At 46.5% G+C, this 20,401-nt stretch overlaps 1 protein-coding gene across 2 annotated transcripts in view; it reads right to left on the bottom strand.

Annotated features, from left to right (window-relative positions):
* The window catches only part of PTPRJ (protein tyrosine phosphatase receptor type J), a 161,494-nt gene that overhangs the window by 14,155 nt on the left and 126,938 nt on the right, over positions 1-20,401 (bottom strand). For both annotated transcript variants that reach the window (XM_046014724.1, XM_046014725.1), the window contains exons 8-20: positions 19,364-19,621; positions 18,123-18,401; positions 15,849-16,139; positions 11,830-11,961; positions 10,175-10,385; positions 9,937-10,061; positions 7,569-7,656; positions 6,115-6,156; positions 5,572-5,580; positions 5,382-5,469; positions 3,327-3,417; positions 1,135-1,208; positions 897-1,031 (exon numbers count right to left, since the gene is read on the bottom strand). In XM_046014724.1, the coding sequence (XP_045870680.1) occupies positions 897-1,031; positions 1,135-1,208; positions 3,327-3,417; positions 5,382-5,469; positions 5,572-5,580; positions 6,115-6,156; positions 7,569-7,656; positions 9,937-10,061; positions 10,175-10,385; positions 11,830-11,961; positions 15,849-16,139; positions 18,123-18,401; positions 19,364-19,621 (1,823 nt within the window). The remainder of the gene's footprint in view (positions 1-896; positions 1,032-1,134; positions 1,209-3,326; positions 3,418-5,381; positions 5,470-5,571; positions 5,581-6,114; positions 6,157-7,568; positions 7,657-9,936; positions 10,062-10,174; positions 10,386-11,829; positions 11,962-15,848; positions 16,140-18,122; positions 18,402-19,363; positions 19,622-20,401) is intronic.

The following is a 20,401-nucleotide window of genomic DNA, read 5'->3' on the forward strand; positions in this document are numbered from 1 at the left end:
AACAAATGTGTTCCCCATTTATTCAACTACATCATTTTCATTTGCCTAACACAGATTTATGAAACTGTTCCAAGGGCAAGGCCTTGGGCTCCACCACACCATCAAGTTTATTTGCATTCATAAGCATAGTTCTTTTGTTTGCATGACAGCCTGTTCTCTGGATGCAAAGAAGTGAGGCAGAATACGGGCTCCTATACGCGAAGCCCTGTGAAAATGGGAACCACCTCTTAGAGCTCACTGTTATCTCTCCCTCCCCCATCCCCAGCCCGGAGCACAGCACCCTACACATACTCGGGGCAGGGTAAACATCTGCTAAATTAGAGTGAAATGAAGAATATTAAAAGCGGAGAGGGGAGAGCTGAGACTTATCTGGGGAGGAGTCTGAAATCTGGGATAGAAGAAGGGCTCCAGTGTTAAAAGCTAGGTTTGATCACCAAGTTGGTCGAATCCCTCATCTCACAGATGAGATGCTGGCTTAGAGACACAAAGGACTGGCGCCCACTCCCAGCATGGAGATGACCCCGTGCTCCAGCCCCAGGAGCTCTGTGTGGAGCTGACCACACTCCCACTACTTGTAACTCCAGCAGCGACCTCGTGAATGGAGAACATGCTATTCATCCACAATAGAAGGTAACAATAAAATGCTTTTTTTTTAAAAAAAAAAAAGATATTTTTAAACTTTTCTCTTACAGGAGAAAAAGACAGAAAATGAGTTTCTAAGAAGAGAGGTGCTAATGGTTGGGGGAGTGTTTTCTTTAGAAAGACAAATGCTTCTTAAGATATCCCTTCACCACAGTCGAAATGAATGCATTAATTTAATTGAATAATTTAAATTAAAATAATTAAATAAAATAAATTTTAAAATAACTTAAATAAAAAATAAACAAAACACTTACCCTTCCCTGTTCGACACATTTGGTCAACATAACGACGGCATATACATTTTTCTCCCAAACCATACGCCAGAAATCTTTCAAAGTGTTGGGCAAAGGCCCTTGTGTGGCAATGAAATCTTTCTTGGAATGGTAGCCCTAGAAAATGGGAAGCAACCCAAATTCAGTGTCAAAGACACAAGGAGGAGCCCCGAAGATTTCACCCGAACAAGCCGTGCTCTGGGCTCGTCTCCCCACTTACGGGCATGTAATTGGCGTTGATGTAGTCATCAGCTGAGTGGGTCTGGATGGAAAGCTTGACGCGGGAAATATCATCTATGGCATTGAGAGAAAAAGGGTCCTCATTAGAAATACTTGAGGAGAGTTACACACAAGAGAGAAAAGTACAAAATGGCAACACAGGGGCTCTTGTCACATCCTGAAGGTATGACACATGGCATTTTATGGAGATGACCTTCTTGATCCTTACAGTCAGCCCACGTGACTGACAGAGGGGAGTCAGGCAACTGCCCGCAGAAGCCCAGCAGAGCTACTCACTGGCAGAGCCAGGATTCGAACCCCGGGCAGCCTGCAGCCAGGGTCCGAGCTCTTCATCACGCCAGACCTCCTTCTCAGACAACACCAACCTACTGCTATTAGCATCCTTGGTGTGCGTGTCATAAGCCAAGGGATGCACGGAGCAATTGTATTTATTCCTCAAAACCACCCTTCTGGCTTTTGTGCCCATTTTACAAATGAGGAAACTGAGGGTCTGTGAGGTTAAGTACCGATGTCTGGTCAAAGACACTCAGAATTCAAATCTAGTGCTCTTCCCACGAAGGAAAGGTTTGCATACTTTCTCTATTGTCCTAAAAATGTCATTACAAAAAGTACCAAACTCGGGCATAAACTGAATGTGGAAGCAACTATGGGTGGGAAAACCTAAAACACAAAATCCTTGTGTTTCCATCTTAAAAATACACACACAGTTTATCAGTTGCGTATAAACACTACAAAAATAAATGCACCCACAAGCTTGCCCAACTCAAGAAATGAAGTAATGTGAGAATTTCAGATGTAATCAGTAGCATCACCTGCATGTCCCTGTCTCTGATCACATATTATCTCACCCTCCCCTGGACAAAATAACACGGCAATTCCAAACTCAGTGACCTACACAAGTTTCAGCCCCAAACTCTCCCAAACTCTGGATCTGAAAATCCCTGCAACATTCACAGGAATAGGCCAACGATCCTGAGTTAACTGTGGACGGGCCGTTCTGAGGCACATCCCACCAGCCTGATTTTGAAAGCATTTTTCTTGGAACAAGGGTCAGTACCTGCTGTCAGTACAAGGACGGACGGCAGGAGGCATAAAGAGAAAGAATGCAGAAGCTAAAAAATCCTGAATCTAAACAGAAGTTAATGTTTTAGACCGGAAAAGAAAAACACAGCTTCAAAGAAAAAAGACAATGTCTCTAAATGTCCTTGTGGAAGAATCATCCACAGAGCCTATAAAGTACAGCGAAATCAGAACACAGCTGCAATCTATTGATAACTTCTTCATGCCCTAATTCCCACCCGAGAGAGAGACCACTAAGAACTTTCCATGGAGGAGGGCTTACATTTCATCTCCACGGATGATGTGAAAAATCACTCTCATTTTAAACCCCATTTGTTGTTATCCCCATCCATTAGGCAAACATTGTTACTTCTCCATATGTGAATTCAAATACAAGTCATATTTAGCTATGGAATGCTCTCATCAGCCCACCAGAGATGTATCTGGATAAGCAGAAAGCATTACTCCCGTCCTCCTCCTGCTCCCTTCCTTTCCAGAGCAAATGAGGGGCTTTAAGAGAGAGCAGATAAGGGGCACCTGAGTGGCTCAGTGGGTTAAAGCCTCTGCCTTCAGCTCGGGTCATGATCCCAGGGTCCTGGGATCGAGCCCTGCGTCGGGCTCTCTGCTCAGCGGGGAGCCTGCTTCCTCCTCTCTCTCTCTCTCTCTCTCTGCCTGCCTCTCTGCCTCCTTGTGATCTCTATCTGTCAAATAAATAAATAAAATCTTTAAAAGAAAAAAAAAAAAAGAGAGAGAGAGGGGATAAGAGCAGGGACTCTGGCCCTTTCCCTGAAAAAAACTATAGCCCTAATCCAAAGCCTGGCCCGCCATGGCCCTCTGTGTGACTCTGGGCAAACCCCCTAGCTACCCTGTGCCTCAATTTTCTCATCTACAAACCGAATATTCTACTACCTACTTCATAAGGTTCTCCTGAGGGCTGGATTCAGTGGAATATGCCTAAATACAGGGCTTAGCGCCCCGCAGGGGAACTCATGAATGATTGTGGGCGTGGCTGGCCAGCACCCTGATCCCATTCCCCTCCACTGTGAGAGGCCTGACAGCCAGAGACAGAGAACAGGGAAGAGCCTATGGGGACAGGGAAAAAACACAACTTACAGGGCAGAACGTTATTATAGCGATTCTTTCCTCTATTCTCAGCCAGCTCCGCCGCATATTTAGGTAGACTGATTCCAACAAGTTTCAGATCCTGAAAACAAATGAGTTGTCCGTTTGTTTAGTGCCCACATGTTAGTTATACAGAGCATAGAGCACGACAGAACAAAGTGGGAGTGCAGAGGTGTTTTAGGTTAAACTGTGTCCACCAAAAAGATAGGCTGAAGTTCCGATCCCTGATGCAGCCTTATTTGGAACTCAGTCTTTGCCGCTGTCATCAAAAGAAGATGAGGTCATGGGGGCGCCTGGGTGGCTCAGTGGGTTAGGCCTCTGCCTTCGGCTCAGGTCCTATGTCAGGGTCCTGGGATCCAGCCCCGCATCAGGCTCTCTGCTCAGCAGGGAGCCTGCTCCCCCGACCCCCGCCTGCCTCTCTGCCTACTTGTGATCTCTGTCTGTCAAATAAATAAATAAAATCTTTAAAAAAAAAAAAAAGAAGAAGAAGACGAAGTCATACTGGAGTAGGGTGGGCCCTTTATCCAACAGGACTGATGTCCTTCTAAGAGAAGAGACACCAAGATACAGACATATGAGGGGAGCCAGGTGTGCTGAGATGAATGCAGGCAGAGGAGTTAGACTCCCACACACCAAGAATGCCTGGGGCTTCCAGAAGCTGGCTGAAGCCCAGCAGGAGCCTTCCCTAGAGACTTCAGATGAAGCAAGGCGTTGCCAACACCTTGATTTTGGACCCCTGATTTCCAGAACCGTGAGAGAAGAATTGTTGTCGGAAGCCACCCAGTCTGTGCTGTTTTGTTACGGCAGCCATGGAAACTAAAGCAGAGGTCCAACTCAAAGAAAAAGCATAATCCTTGCCTTCAAGGTGCTTACAACCTGGGAGCGGGGTGTAGGCGGAAATCACTAACTTTACAACGAGGCAGAATTAGATAAATGCTGGAAGTCGCTGACAGGCAACACCTCACAGGGGAAAGGGACCCAAAGACAGAATTTACGTCCTGAGCTGTGCTTTGAATCGTGCAGTCGGTTGAATGGCAGCCCCAAAAAAGGCAAGCCCATGTCTTAACCCCCACAACCTGTGGATGTGAGCTGCTTTTGGAAGAGTCTTGGGGAATGAATTTAAGTTGAGAATCTTGAGGTGAGATCATCCCGGAATCTGCAGGTGGGCCCCAAATCTAGTAACAAGTGTGCTCAACCAAGACACCCCGAAGGGAGACACGGGGTGGGGGGGGGCCACAGAGCAGAGACACAGCCCCAAGCCACAGAACACCTGGAGCCTCCCACTTAGGAAGAGGCAAGGATGGGGATCCCCCACCAGAGAAACGGCAGGAGCACTGACACCTGGGAGTGTCACTCACCAGGGAGAGAGGGCTGACACCTGACTCTGGACTTAGTAGAGCCTCCAGAACCACAAGAGAATACAAATTTGATGTTTTAAGCCACGAGTTTGTGGTGATTTGTTATGGTAGCCACAGGAAGCCAATGCAAATGGCGAGGCAGAGACAGCAGCAGGACAGGGCAGTGAGGGCGGCAGGGCAGGGAGGGCAGCAGGGCAGCGCAGGGAGGGCAGCAGGGCAGGGCAGGGAGAGCGAGTGTGTGAGTGTGCGTGGCCGTTCTGAGGGAGGGGCTCTGGGCTGGTGGGGGTGGTCAGAGCGCACTGGACAGGACAGAACAGGATGGAAGCACAGGAACTCTTTCCGGCTCTTCACACAATGCTGAGGAATCGACCTGGGCCACACGGCGCCCCACGCCAGCCCCCACAGCTTCCCAACTACTCCAGTGAACAGCCCTCACACTGAAATGCCCAGTTTCTCTCCCTCTCTGCATAATCTTCACGTCTCAACAAGGTCAAACACACAAACCACTAGCAGTGGGGGTACATCTAAGGGCTCGCAGTGGGACCCCAGGGGGACATGCAAGAGCTCCTCCCCCTCCAAGAGGGCTGCCTCTCACCCAGCGCTTCTCCCTGCAACAAGAATGGGCAGGTTCCCAACTTTGGTTAGAAACATAAAGCAGTTAAACAACACGTTATTTACAACCACGTACTTCATATTCTTCTGCAAACCCACAGTTGGAGTCCGCTTGTTGTTTCTTAAAGTAGGCCTCGAAATTCTCCACTTTGATTAACTTGGATCTAAGAAAACAGAACAACTTCTTAGGACTTTTTTACATGCAATGAAGTTCATGCTCAAAACAGAAAAATACAAGTTATTAAAAAATTAAAGCGGCTACTCACTTTTTAGGTCTTCATCATAGAAAGGGAAAGAAAAAAATAATCCATTAGAAACACCGACTCAGTCATGACTCTAGAGATAATAAACATCTTCCCAAAAGAACAAAAACCACAGTAATAAATGGGGGAGGGAGGCAGGGTTCACTGTAATGTTATTTACAAAACAATGAAATGTAAATCAGGAAATCTCACTTCTAGACCCTCTCAGGTAACTGATTGGCTTTGTGGCGTCCAACAAGGTCCTCTCCTATATATTGATAACCCATTTATTTTTCCTTAAAAATCACAAAATACAAATTTATTGGTAGAATATGGAAGTGAGGTTTTACTCGCCTTAGGAGAACATGGCAAGGAAGCTACTAGCTTCAGGAGCCAAATAAACAGATTCCTTGCGGAAAAACAAAGCTAGCAAGAACTTCGGGATGATCATGGCCAAATGTGTTAGAACAACGGACAGCAAGTTCCACCAAAAATTCTCTAGATAGTTACTGAACAAATTGGGGGATTAAATGTCTTCAAATAAAGCTCATAACTCCAGAAACTTACTTAATTTGAGAAAAGGATACCTCATTATTCTTCGCATCTTTCCTGTTTTAAAAGAAACAAAGACCCATTAAGACTAAAAAAGGGGTAATTCTGGGCTTTTTCCCCTTTCACGTATCTACAAAATGCCATATATTGTTTCATATATATATATGGCACTGAATCCTGTTCCCTAACACTAAGCTTAGAGGTCTAGGCAGCAAACCCTGGTTACAAATCTGCGAAGTAACTCTCTTTCACACCATCCAAAAGTATGGAAGAACTTGCTCAGGCCACCGTTAGAAATACTTCTGGGTAAATGTGAATCCGCAGCACGACTCCTTTGTAAAGCCTGAGTCAGTTCTTCAAACTGTTCTTTGAGAAGGGCTTCCTGATAAGTTAATGGAATAAACCAGAAAATTTCTCCTCTATAGGTATGGTGGTGGGACTCCTGGCAATCTCCTGCATTGTTGGCTAAACCCCATATTGGTGTTTAAAACATACACACACACACACACACACACACACACACACACACATTTTAAATCTACCTGTCAACCCAACAGGGCAAGATGGCGGCAGAAGACCCTGGTGTGGCTGCTTTCAGGGACTCTGAGCCAGAAGGAAACTCCCCAGCTGGCAGTGCGTGAGGAGTGCAAATGAATCCCAGCAGATACACAGGCTTCACCTGTCCCACACATGGTCAGACAGGAGAGCTAGCAATGAAGTGCAAACACTGGGTTCAAATTCGCTTTCCCACTTCCTACACTCAACTTGTGTGTCCTTGCAATGGGGCTTTCAAGACCCGCCTCCTAGAGCCCCATGATGGAAAACACAAATCCAGGCACACAGGAAGCAATCAAAACAGAGAAGCTATTTTTACTATTCACACACCATATTTATTTAACGCTTGGTGTCACATCACAGAGTCTCCTAGACATCCCGGCAAAGCTCCCTACTGCTAGTCAGACCACACATGTGTTCAAACTTGGCTAACTCGAGAGTGAAATCTCTTAACACCACACCATTGATTCGGGAACCAGAAGGCACAGTTCCAAGGAAGCACCTTATATGGCAGTGTTCACCAGGACCTGATGCCGGGGCAGCTGAGGGGAAGCAGGATTGGCCAGTCAGTGGAGAGTGTGGATGATGGGGATGGGGGTGAGGAGGCCCATGACACTGGTCCTTCCAATCGTGTGACTGCCTGAAATTTTCCATAGTAGAAAGCTCCCTTAGGGGCACCTGGGTGGCTCAGTCATTAAGCATCTGCCTTCAGCTCAGGTCATGATGCCAGGGTCCTGGGATCAAGCCTCATATCAGGCTCCCTGCTCAGCAGGGAGTCTGCTTCTCTGTCTCCCACTCCCCCTGCTTGTGCTCCCTCTCTTGCTGTGTCTCTGTCAAATAAATAAGTAAAATCTTTTAAAAAAAAAAAAAGGTCCCTTAAAAAGTGGGGTATTGTCACAAAAATATACAGTCACCTTTTCTTTCTCCAGAAGATGAAGCCGCCCACAGCCACAATTACCAAGGCACCAAAGATGCACCCAAAAACTGCTCCACAAATGACACCTGGGAAAAGTCCAAACAGGAGGCACTTCAGAAGATGCTCATGAGCTGATAATATACTATATGTTAATTGAATTTAAATAAAATTAAGTTTTTATTTAATTTTATTTTTTCAGTGTTCCAAGATTCATTGTTTATGCACCACACCCAGTGCTCCATGCAATACTTGCCCCCCCTTGAAGACAAACCATAAAAGACTCTTAATCTCACAAAACAAACTGAGGGTTGCCGGGGGGAAGTGGGTAGGGACAGGGTGGCTGGGTTATGGACATTGGGGAGGGTATGTGTTATGGTGAGTGCTGTGAAATGTGTAAGCCTGATGATTCACAGACCTGTACCCCTGGGGCTAATAATACATTATATGTTAATAAAAATTTCAAAAATAAAATATTTGCTCTCCTTAATACCCACAACCAGGCTCACCCAACCCCCCACCTCCTCCCCTCCAGAACCCTCAGTTTGTTTCTCAGAGTCCACAGTCTCTCATGCTTTGTCTCCCCCTCCGATTTTCCCCAATTCACTTTTCCTTTCCTTCTCCTAATGTCCTCCATGTTGTTCCTTATGTTCCACAAGTGAGTGAAACCATATGATAATTGATTCTCTCTGCTTGACTTATTGCACTCAGCATAATCTCCTCTAGTCCCGTCCATGTTGATACAAAAGTTGGGTATTCATCCTTTCTGGGCATAATACTCCATAGTGTATATGGACCATATCTTCTTTATCCATTCATCTGTTGAAGGGCATCTTGGCTCTTTCCACAGTTTGGTGACTGTGGCCATCGCTGCTATGAACACTGGGGTGCAGATGGCCCTTCTTTTCACTACATCTGTATCTTCGGGGTAAATACCCAGTAGTGCAAATGCAGGGTCATAGGGAAGCTCTATTTTTAGTTTTTTGAGGAATCTCCACACTGTTTTCCAGAGTGGCTGCACCAGCTTGCATTCCCACCAACAGTGTAGGAGAGTTCCCCTTTCTCCGCATCCTCTCCAACACCTGTTATTTCCTGTTCTGTTGAGTTTGGCCATTCTAACTGGTGTAAGGTGGTATCTCAATGTGGTTTGGGGGCAGAAGACATATAAATGGCTAACAGACACATGAAAAAAATGTTCATCAAAATTAAGTTTTTAAAAAAAAAAAAGATGTTCACAATCAGCTCAGAGTCCTCAAACCAGAGTGTGTGTGTGTGTGTGTGTGTGTTAAATATCTTTGGACATAAAATTAGTCTAGGCATTTGGGAGCCAGGTTCCCCCGCCCAAGGCCACCACTAATGGGCTGGTCTTGAGAAAGTCACGGCTCCCCTCCCCTGGGGTTCCCCCACTGCAAACATAGGGAACTGGGCTGTCTATGATTTTTGAGTTGTTCTTACTGCTGATGTCTTTCTTCAAATGAAATTGCATGCAGCAGCCCAATATATGAAGTAGAAAACCAGGCAGAAACGCTCTTATGGAGGTGGGGTAGGGGCAGGGAGGGTCTCAGATCTGGGTCCTGTTTGGTGGAGTGACCACTGTTTAAAAACCACTAGAAAAAATATTCCCTGTAGTTCCTGCCACCTCCAACTCTGTGAGACTAATACCCACCAACGAGCAGAAGTACCGACAGCATTGTGCTCAAGTGACAGAAAACCCATCTGATTACTGGGCAGGGGCTGGGGACTCCCTGAACTTGCCTCCTGGGGCTTCTTTCCTGAAGCCAACAACTATCAAGTGTAAAAACCGGACACAATAACAAACCAGCGGATCACTTTGCCACTGGCCTAAGGTAAGGTGTATACTCCCTTGGGTCCCTGAGGCTCCAGAATCACTTTGTTCTGTGTGACAAAGAACAGGAGTGCTTGACAAGAAGTTTGAGGCCAGAGTGTCAGGCCTGACTCTATGCAAGTCACGGCCCCTCTCTGGCCCTTCACAGCCTCGTGTCTCAGAGAGGAGCTGGACAAGACAATTTCTGCAGCTCCTTTGGCCCCAACATTTGAAGGTTCCATGCACTAAAGTCAAATGGTGCCTGGCACGTGGGCACACGAATGACCACCCTGAGAAAAAGGACTAAATGTGTTTGCAGAGTGGAAGGGCAACGGGCCGAGGAGAGAGACAGGGGGGGCAGGCAGGACAGGGGGCCTCCTTCCAGGAAGCAGATGTGGCTCTTGATGGCCACGAGACCTCTCAGCCTCTGAGAGGAGAGACAGCCCTCCCAGAGATGGAGGGAGGCATGCACACTCCCTGCCTTCTGTCCACGCCAGAAGCAAAACCCCACTGAGATGTTAAGAGCACTGTTGTTCTTTTCTACCTGGATCCTGGGGCAAGAACACTGCATCTGAATAGGGACTGAAAGACACGTAGCTCTCAGGCCCGTCTATGAGTCCGTTATTGCGAGGGTTAAAGGTGATGTTGGTGAAGCCGGCCACACAAGCCCTATGGGATGACAAGAAGGAAAGAGGTAGCTGAGACGGGGCCACCACCCCAGGCATGCAAACTTCGCACTCACAAGGATCGGCCCCAGAGGGCAAGAACCACTAGGGCATTACCGATAGGAGCCCAGGGGTTCCAGCTTCCCGTTATAATAACCGTGTGTGGTTGACTCGTTTCCAACATCGACTTCGTATTTCAAGACCTCAGCCAAGCCCTGAGAACGTCTCTTCTCTTCTGTAGTTATGAGGTATGTCACGTAAGTGTCTGAGGCCCCCTTTTTGAAGTCCTCATACGTGTATCTCAAAACATCTGCAGACGGCTGAGCAGCTAAGAAAGGCACACAGAAAAAAGGTCATAAGAAAGTGACTGCAGAGAGAGATTTCTGTTTCCCATGTATCTAAATAATGACATTGATGCTGGGCAGTAATGACAATAGCTCCCGCCTCTCACGTGTGCTCTCCATCAGGCTTTAATTAAACTAAGTTGTACCCGCTTTACTTAATCTCTGTGCACGACAGGCACTAATAACAGTCTCATCACATGGGTTTACCGTACCCATCTTACAGGTGGGAAAATGAAGGCATGGAAAGCTAAAAGGACCTGGACCCAAGACCACACTGTGTACACAGTGGGGTTGATTTCCAACCTAGACCATCGACTCGGTGCCTGTGGTCTCCTCACCACAGGGTGGTATTGGTCACTGTGGTCACTATGAGGTATTTCCTCCTTCATTCAGCAACGTCTAAGCTTGGATTTTGCTGGAAACCTTCACCATAAAATGACTCGAAACAGACCCAAAACGAAAAGACAGAGAGACAGAGATCTCAGCATCAGTTGTGGAAATCCCGCCATGGGTTTATGACACCAGCAAAGTCCTTGTCTTCCAGGATCCCCACACCCCTCACAAGGGGCTTGACCTCTGGGTCCTCGAGGAGGTGAGGGCAGTGCCCTGGGCAGGGCTGAGAGAATGAGCAGAGGCAGCACTGCATTGTTCCCGTTTAAAGAATCAACAAAACAACAGAACGTGGCCTTGAAAATGCAGCCTTGTGCATTGCACAAGGACAGCTAACACTAACAAGAACAACCCCAAATCACACCCTTCTTCCCACCGAAGAATGTAATGGAGCCCCTCTGGGGAAAAGGAGCTTGTGAGCCCCCTCCTCTCTCAGCTGTGAGGATGCTTTCTGCAAGTTTTTAACCACAAATGCAGAAGTCAATTTCTGTTTTCCTTCGAGAGAAAGCCACCCTCTAGTATAACATGTGTGCGGTGTATGCACAAGCGTGCGCACGCGTGTGTGTGTGAAAGAGAGAAAGAGAGTTGGTTGACTAACATTCTGTCACCTGAAAGATCCTGTGTTGTAAAAGAGAAGAAAAACCTAGGTCAGAGGTCAGCAAAGTACAACCCACAGGCCAGATCCAGCCGGCCACCCGTTCTGATAAATAATATTTTAGTGGAACAGCCACACTCATTCTTCACGCCCCTTCTGCGGCCACTCTCACCCCACAGTGCCAGAGTCGGGCAGCTGTGAGAGGGACTGCATGGCCTGCAAAGCTGAAACTATTTTCTATCCAGCCCTTCACAGAAAGTCGGTCAACCCTGACCTAGATCACCCAGTAAAGAGCTCACCCACCGCCTTCTGAGCGCCAAAGCGTGGGTGACAGTGTAAAAACAGACATGTACTTGTATCTCCAAGTATGCCTCAGCAGGCACAGGAATGGCCCCCTGTCACGGGATTGCTCCTGGGCTACTGGAGCCATAACCGTCCCTTACCGTTCCCAGTGGTGAGAATCAGAGCATAGGCTTTGATGGGTCCGTGGCTGGCTTCAAAGCCACTGAACTCAACCTTTACGGAATTGTGACTGATGGATGTAATATTTGGGGATCCATCTGGAGAAGGAGGGTCTGAAACAGAACAAAGCAAAACATGACCACCCACCATTTAAAACCAAAGAGGGAACAAAACTATTAAGGAGAAGCTTGCTGTAGCGTCTTCAAGCTCTGCCCTTGCTCTGGGAGCAGGGAGGGGGACTCAGGGAAAGCACATCCAGAGCAAGGGGCAGGGAAGGGAAGTAGGGGGCAGAGATGGCAGATTCCCCAGCTCACAATGGCACCTTCAGCATGCCCAGCCACACACCCGGGCAGGCTTCCAGCAGCCTTGTTTGTTGAAGACAATCTGCCTTTCTTATCATCTTATCATCCTGACCTAGAGAACCACCGTGGATGGAGAGCGAGAGAGAGCCTGTGTGGCTGGGACCCTGAGGTGGGAGCTGTCCGCAGTCCCTTGCCCACTGCGTGGCCATGGCACCGGACGGTTTGGTTGGCTGAGGACCATGATGGAACAGAGAGACCTGGATGAAAGCAAAGCTGAGGGATGCCTGGGTGGCTCAGTCGATTAAGCCACTGCCTTCGGCTCGGGTCATGATTCCAGGGTCCTGGGATAGAGTCCCACATCCGGCTCCTTGCTTGGCAGGGAGCCTGCTTCTCTCTCCACCTCTGCCTGCCTGTGCATGCTCTCTCTCTCTCTGATAAATAAATAAAATCTTTAAAAAAAAAAAAAAAAAAAGAAAGAAAGAAAGAAAGCAAAGCTGACATGAAGAGGATGCACTTTCTCCTAAGACCTGGCTATGTTCCTGGTCCACATTCTTCAAACTAAAGTCCACATTTTTTTTTTTTTTTTTTTTTTTTTTGCTGGAGTTGGTTTAAAATGCCACCTGAGAAACCCGACTGATCCCCTTCCCAGAAAAGCCCATGCAGGAACATTCCGTGCATGACCTTCATGAGGATGTGCCTCCTCTTTCTGAACTGAGCTTCTGAAGTCAGCCTCCGAGTTAACACAAGAGGAAGAAAACACTGAATTAAAGATGATCCTTCTCCACACACACACACACACACACACACACACGTACTCTCTCTTTACCTAAATCTGTCTCCCACGTTCAGTTCGAATGTTTTCATCATTATAGTCAAGATTCAGGGAGACTGAGAAAACTGAACAAAAACACCGCAGCGGGGCTCCCACACTTGGTGCTGCCCAGGGCGACAGCCACCGGCCACGCAGAGCTGCTCAGCTGCTAAAACATGACCAGCCCCAGTTCGGGCGTGCTAGGCGTGTAATCATGGACTGGATGCCGAAAACTGAGCATGAGAAAAGAATGTAAAATAATTAATCGATAATTGATTTTGTGTAGATGACAAGTTGGAATGATGTTTTTAATATACTCACTTAAATGTGATTTAAATCAAGGTCAGCTCTTCCTTTTTACTTTATTTTTTTAATTTTCATATAAAGATTTTATTTATTTATTTGAGAAAGAGAGAGAGAGTGAGCGAGCACGAGTGGGTGGGGAGAGGCAGAGGGAGAGAGAGAAGCAGACTCTCAGCTGAGCAGGGGAGCTGGACGCCAGGCTCCATCCCAGGACCCTGGGATCATGACCTGAGCCAAAGGCAGACGCTTAACCCACTGAGCCACCCAGGTGCCCCTTTTTACTTTTTTTTTTTTAATGCAGCCCCTCGGAAATGTTAAATGCTGCCAGAGACTCCTATTATTTTCTATAGGACAGCACAGCTTTGAACCAGGTTTCGGCAACCTCTCAAGTAACTGAGAGCAGTGACCACTTGGGGGCGCTATCCCCACGTCTAATTGTCAACCACCTAGCCAGGCTTCCCAACCCAGACTCCGGGGATTCCCCTCAGCTCTTTGCCTGTTAGCGGCCCATTGGGGACTAAATTGTCAGAGGCATGCTAGCTCATCTACCTGCAGGGCTGGAAATCCTCTCCCTCTCTGCGTTTATCTGCCTTACTCACCAGTGTCCCTCACCCCGGGCATAGAGTCAGTAACTAACAAATGATGGCTAGAAGACCATCACTCCAGTTCTTCGAGATTACCCATCCCATACTTCTCAGAGAAAATGCAGCTCCACTTTTATGATAAATAAAAGATATGTTAATTTTGTCTATAAAAGTTCATCTGCGGGAGGGAGGGCACCTGCATAGCTCAGATGGTTGAAAGATCAGCTCTTGATTTCGGTTCAGGTCATGATCTCACGGGTCGTGAGCTCGAACCCTGCATCAGGCTCTGCTTGAAGTCTGCTTGAAGATTCTCTTCCTCTGCCCCTCTTCCTCACCCCCCACCCCACTCTCTCTCTCAAATGAATAAATAAATCTTAAAGAAAAATTCATCTGAGGAAAGGGAGAGCTACAGATTGAAAAGTAAGAGAATTACTTGGCTAAAGAACTGGTCATTATCCAAACCTACCATACCGTTCAGCTTCAGAAACAACTATTTCTGACAAGTTCCTTCTCTTCCCTAGGTACTGTGTATAGCCCTAAAGATACCGAATCAGATATGGCTTATGTTTCTCAGCGGCTGAAGAGACAACACTATAAAACAGAAACTACAGAGAAGGTTCATTATTTCTATTATGTTCTAGACTGCTGCAGAAACCCAAAGGAGTGTGACCCAGGGCATCTGATACAGTTGTGTACTACACAACTTCAAGGAGCCCCATGCACACTACAGTCCATATGAATGCTGTTCCCTGGAACTGTGTGGTGTACCTGAGCAGCCATACATGGCCGCTCTCAAGCGGTCTTCCAAACACATTACCTCATCTAATTTGTATAACAGTCCTGAAAGCTAGTATTATTTCCCCTTTTTATAACTAAGAAAAACAAGGCTCATAGAGGTTAGGTAACTCTTCTGAGATCCCATAGCTGGTAAAAGGCAGGACTCAGAATCAAACCCAGGTCTCCCTGTCTAAATCCAAGGCTCTGTGCACAGAACACCTCAACCATTTCACAAGTCAGTGTTCCTGTAGTAAGAGGCCTTTTATTCTTATTATTACATTCATGGATTCTTTGGAAAATTTCCAGAAACATTCTAATACCCCAATGGAAACATATTCAGGAGTCAAAAGCACAAAGCAAAACCAACCTACCAGGCTGATCTAAGACATAACGTTGGCAAAGACATTGCAAGGAAAAGACAGGTAAAAACAAAACAAAGATGTAAGAAGCAATGTTTTTTCCAAGTAAAAAAAAGTAAGAACAATGAGCATGAAAAGTCTGACGAGTGGGATCCCCTTGACAGGAAGTGACTCCTGTTCCTCAAAATAGGTGGGGAGCTTATACATATGGATTCTAGGGAAATGGGAATCTTGACTGGATATGTGATCATAGTGAATAAAAGCACTTCTCACTTTTTAAGTGTGATGGTAATAGCAATGTGGTTCTGTCGGAAAGGGGAAAGGAGCCTTTATCTTGGAGGAAGGCTCCTTGAAATATTTCTAAATAAAGATTATTTTTCAATAAAATGGAAGTTTACTTATTTATAAATAAAGACCAGGATGATCTCAAAGTAACCCAGTCAGGGAGGAGGGCATCTAAATGAAAGATTGGTCCAACTCTGACAAATGTCCAACTGGGTGGTGATGGATATGTGGGTTTCTTTACGCCTTCTTCTACTTTTTGTGTATATTTGAATATTTCTATGAAAATGCTTTCTTGTAATGCAATCAGGGAACTTACTACTTAAAATGTGGCAATGAATTATTCTATAAACCAAAGGAAGCTTCTGGAATACAAAAAAAAAGAGTCCCTCTTACTCTGCTTTTTAAGACTAAATTTCTATAGAATTAAGAGTCTATGCCAACAAAAACAAATATTTTAGTAGAAATTGAGAAAGAAATACAGGTTTTTAGGCCACACTTGCAGACCCACCGGGATGGCGTTCTCCAGGAGTGACCACAATGCCACCTGCCCCCCTCCACTGCCACCACCACAAAGCCCACCTGTGATGCCAGTGAGGCAGGTGTTTTGGGCGGGAGATGCCATCTTGTTGCAGGAAGAGGCAGCGACGCTGATGTGGTAGGAGGTAGAAAAATTCAAACATGTGATTTCTGTCCTGTACTCAGTGCCGTTCTCTGAGGAGCAGCTCTCCAGGTCTGTCACATTTTCCCAAGCTCCTCTGCTGATCTCCAGCCGGAAGCCCATGTTGGTGCCAGGAGGACAGGGCCACTTGAGAATCAAGGTTGGCTCTTTGGGGACCACTTCGCAGTGGAAGAAGGTTACTGGTGCGGGATCTGCCAAGCAAGGACAGCACATCCTGAGAGTCTGGGACTTGTGCCTTGCCGAACACTGGCCCTCAGCGAGCAGCAGAATCCCAGCTCATCTGTAATGTGGAGAGAGCCATGCGGTACAGTAGAAGAGGCAGAGGCTGACATTGAATCGGGCATCACTGAACTGTGTGACCTTGGCTCAGTCACCCAACCCAGTCAGCTGCAGGACTGTATGGGGAACTACATGAAACAGTGGCCACCACGGAAGACGGAAGGGCTCCGTGAGAACTAGCTGTGGCTAGTGGGAACAGCAACCCCTTCACCCGGGTCATCTCACCTTGGGGCCCTCCTGACAATCCTTCTGGAAGAGGTAGGGTTAATGCCTATTAACTCTGCTGATGTGTCCGCTGAGGCTTCAGGAGGTTACGTTAGGTTGCTAAAAATGATGTGACTGGTAAGCGACAAAGCCAGAACTGGACCCCAGGTTTTCCAAATCCGAGGCCAGAGTATTTTGTAGACACACAACATGCTGAATAATCAATGGTAAATGGGATCAGTTTCTTCATCTTTAAAATGGGGTGTCAGGGGTGCCTGGCTGGTTAGTCAGTTAAACTTCCAACTCTAGATTTTGGCTCTGGTCGTGATCTTGGGGTTGTATACCAATGTACTGGGGGAGAGTATTGTCACTATTTCAATGCTGCAGAATTTTGCAGCAGGAAAAGCACCAGGAGCAGCTCCCACATGCTTCACTGGAGGCCTGGAAAAGTCATCTGCCCAGTGTACACCTACCCCAACAGCTCCTCTTCCAGCCCCCTCCAGCTATAAAGGCTCATGTACATTTTTCTCTTGCTATCGGTGGAATTATTATAGCGAAGATAAATGTCAGCCATGGAAGCAACTCAAATCCCAAAGGTCAGTGTCTAGACCAGGCGGACGGAGCCCAAGTTAGCAGAAGTGACTCAGAGCTGCCAGGATTTCTCAGCTGCTCCCCGTGAGAGGTCAGAGTTCATCAAGGTCCCAGCTCCCACACCACCAGGGAGGCTGATCCAATGGGAACCCTCCACTTCCCAGATCAGCCCGAACACACTTGCACAGCTTGGTCTAAGGAAGAGAAGATGAAGGTACAAAGAGGGTAGAGAATAAGGTGGTACACAGGTGCCAAGGTGATAAAGGGCCAAGCAGATCTGTGAGCCGAAGCACCTAGAACCACCTGTAAAACACTCCCTGGGTCCCTCTCTGAAGCTCCCTCGGTTAAACGCAGGCTGCCCTTCTCTTTGTAGCACTATTTACACTGAGAGATAAGGATCAAGACAGGTGAAAAGGCTGAGCATCCATTTTAACAATATCCTTTCGATCTTCTTCAGTGGGGAAGCCAAACTATGAACTACAAGCCTGGATGGCATCCATTTCCTGGCCCATTGCCTCTCAGGCCTCACCATCTGCCCATCCATCGCCCCCTTGCTCCCATTGGTCCACTCCCGCCATCCTGGCCTCATGATCTTCCTTCAACCCAGCGGGCATACTCCAGACCCAGGGCCTTTGCACTGGCTGTTTCTCTGCCTATCATGCTCTATGCCCTGACAGTCATATGGCTGGCTCCTTTACTTCCTTCAGGTCTTTGCTGAACAGTTACCTTTTCACAGGGGCACCCTAGATAAACATCTCATCTCCCCCTTCCTTCTACTTTTCCCTCCGCCCAGCATCTGTCATCCAGTAACTTACTTATTTATCTTGTTTATTACCTGTCTTCCCCACCAAAATAAAAATTCCAGGAAGGCAGGGACTTGTGGGTGTCACTTAACAGCACTTGGCATATAGTAACTGTTCGATAAATCCCTGAGTGAATAAACGATACAAATAACTAGACAGTACTAACAAGCTAATAGGATGTCTCAAAGAGATCAGTGTATTCTGTACAACACGAAACTTATTAAAGTCTGTAGAGGACCTACCTGCAAGGTCAGCACCGCCCAAGAAAGAGTCCAAGTGCCACCTGAGGCTACTCACCTGTACAGAATGACTGCCAGTTTGGTGGCAGGGACTGGGTGGCATTCCCGAGTTGGGTGATGATATTCACCATGTATACCGACCCAGGTATTAACTCGGTGATGGTGGCGTTGGTGACACCCATGTCTGTGATGAGTTCTCTTGCATTGCTGGAATTTCCATCCTTCTTAATAAAAAGGTGGTAGGTGTACATATCAGAATCTTCATCAAAGTTCTGCCAAATTAAGGTTGCTGCTGTGGTGTTGGTACTTATTTCAATGTTGGATACATTGCTGGGCCCTTCATTTCAACAACAACAACAACAACAAAAAGGCATGGATTAGCCTTGAATTCCAAGGCTATTTTATTTACTGACTCTAAAAAACAGGCTGACCCCTTTGGGACAGAACAAATAAAGCTAACATTTGCTGACTCAAACAACAGAAGTCTTCTTCCCAAAAAGACCTTCAGAAAATAATCATACAGATTAAATCTCAGGGAAAAAATCCTTTTTTACTGCTTTTAATTATCTGAAATATATTTTCCAGATATAATTTCTTGTCGTTTTGGAAGTCTGATTAAGGAAAGAGAAAAATATAAAATATACTAAAAAGATAACACACACTACCATGTCTACCATATAAGTTAGATCAAACATTAGCAAGACACCTCCCTTACTGGGGCGCCTGGGTGGCTCAGTGGGTTAAGCCTTTGCCTTTGGCTCAGGTTATGATCTCAGGGTCTTGGGATCAAGGCCCACATCGGGCTCTCTGCTCAGCGGGGAGCCTGCTTCCCCTCCCTCTCTCTCTCTCTCTCTGCCTGCCTCTCTGCCTACTTGTGATCTCCCTCTCCGTGTCAAATAAATAAATAAATAAAATCCTTAAAATAAATAAATAAATTTTTAAAAAGACACCTCCCTTACTGCTCCTCATGTGAGCAGTATCTTCTAATGGAAGCATGACAAGGTGACCCTCCTCTAGTCTGTACTCCCAAGGAATGAATGAAACAGTTATGTCATCCATGCTTATCAGATCACTTTCTGCTTCTAAAGACAATTCCAGGTTCATATGGCTCAGTAGCAACACTGAGAACAGCAGAATCTCTGCTGTTTTCTGATGTTTTCCACTTAAGCAGCTTCCTACTCTAGCGGGAACCCAGAAACACAGTGGTCCCTTCCCTACTGTTTAAACAACACTTACTTCCCACCCTCTGGGAGAGAGTCAGAGAGAATAGTCCTTGACCAGGCGTCCTAAGAGACTCACGTGTGTACTGTGCAGTGACGCCGGGCCTCCCCTCGATGCGGTCCACTTCTGGAGAGATCGTGATGTTATATAAGGTGCCTGGAACCAAGTCCTTGAGAGTGATCACTTTGCAAGAGCTGTATGTCCTATTAGAGCCGTACTTGGACTGTATGTCCAGGTAGTAGGTATAGTCAGAAGCATTATCTGTATTCTGCCACTCCAACTTCATTTCGGTTGTGGTGACATGGAGCACACGGATGTCAAAGACCACACTGGGGTCTGTTTGGAAGAAAGGAAGAGAAGAAGTCTGTCAAAGACTATCATAATGCCCACCTTGATTTCAAAATGTCAAGAGAACTGTTCTTTTGCCATAAAAGCCTCAAATGAGTTCACAAAAGGTAAATTCCAAAACAAGGGAGAAACACACACACATTTCTTTCAGGAATTTTGGCTCTTCCATAGCACAGATGAATGTACCAATTCATCTGCCAGTTCTCTGGTCTTTTGCTTTTGCCCTAAAAATGCCCCCTTCGGGGTCTTCGGGAGTGGAAATCAAGTTTGGTTTCCTGATCTGAGTGCTGATGACTAGATGGGATGGATCAGTGTGTGAAAATTCATCAATCCACACACTTAGGCTGTGTGTGTTTTTCAGGATGTATCCTGTATCTTGATAAACAGGCTTTTATTTTTTAATCATTTCCTCAAAAGAAAACATCTTCCTGTAAAAGAAGAGCTGAAATGCAGAGCTGACATTTGCTAGGTTGAGGGGAATTTGAGGACGGGGTGAAGGGAAAACACATACACACGGTCCAGCCTCAGAGCTGGGCTCAGACGAGAAATCTCCCTCAGGACCCCACTCCGCCCACCTCGCCTCTACACACCGAACCAGATATAATACGAATGCACAGATCAGGGCCCAGAAATAAGGACATAAGCAGAGCATCTCTTCCGCCCTTGCTTTCAGAACACTTCTCTCTTCACCTGGGGACCGAAGTCACCTCTAATGAGAGGAACTGAGTAGCTGAAGGGACAAAAGAGGAAAGAAATATTTTCACTGTA

The sequence above is a fragment of the Meles meles genome, chromosome 8 (genome assembly GCF_922984935.1).
Source record: "Meles meles chromosome 8, mMelMel3.1 paternal haplotype, whole genome shotgun sequence".
NCBI lineage: Eukaryota > Metazoa > Chordata > Mammalia > Carnivora > Mustelidae > Meles > Meles meles.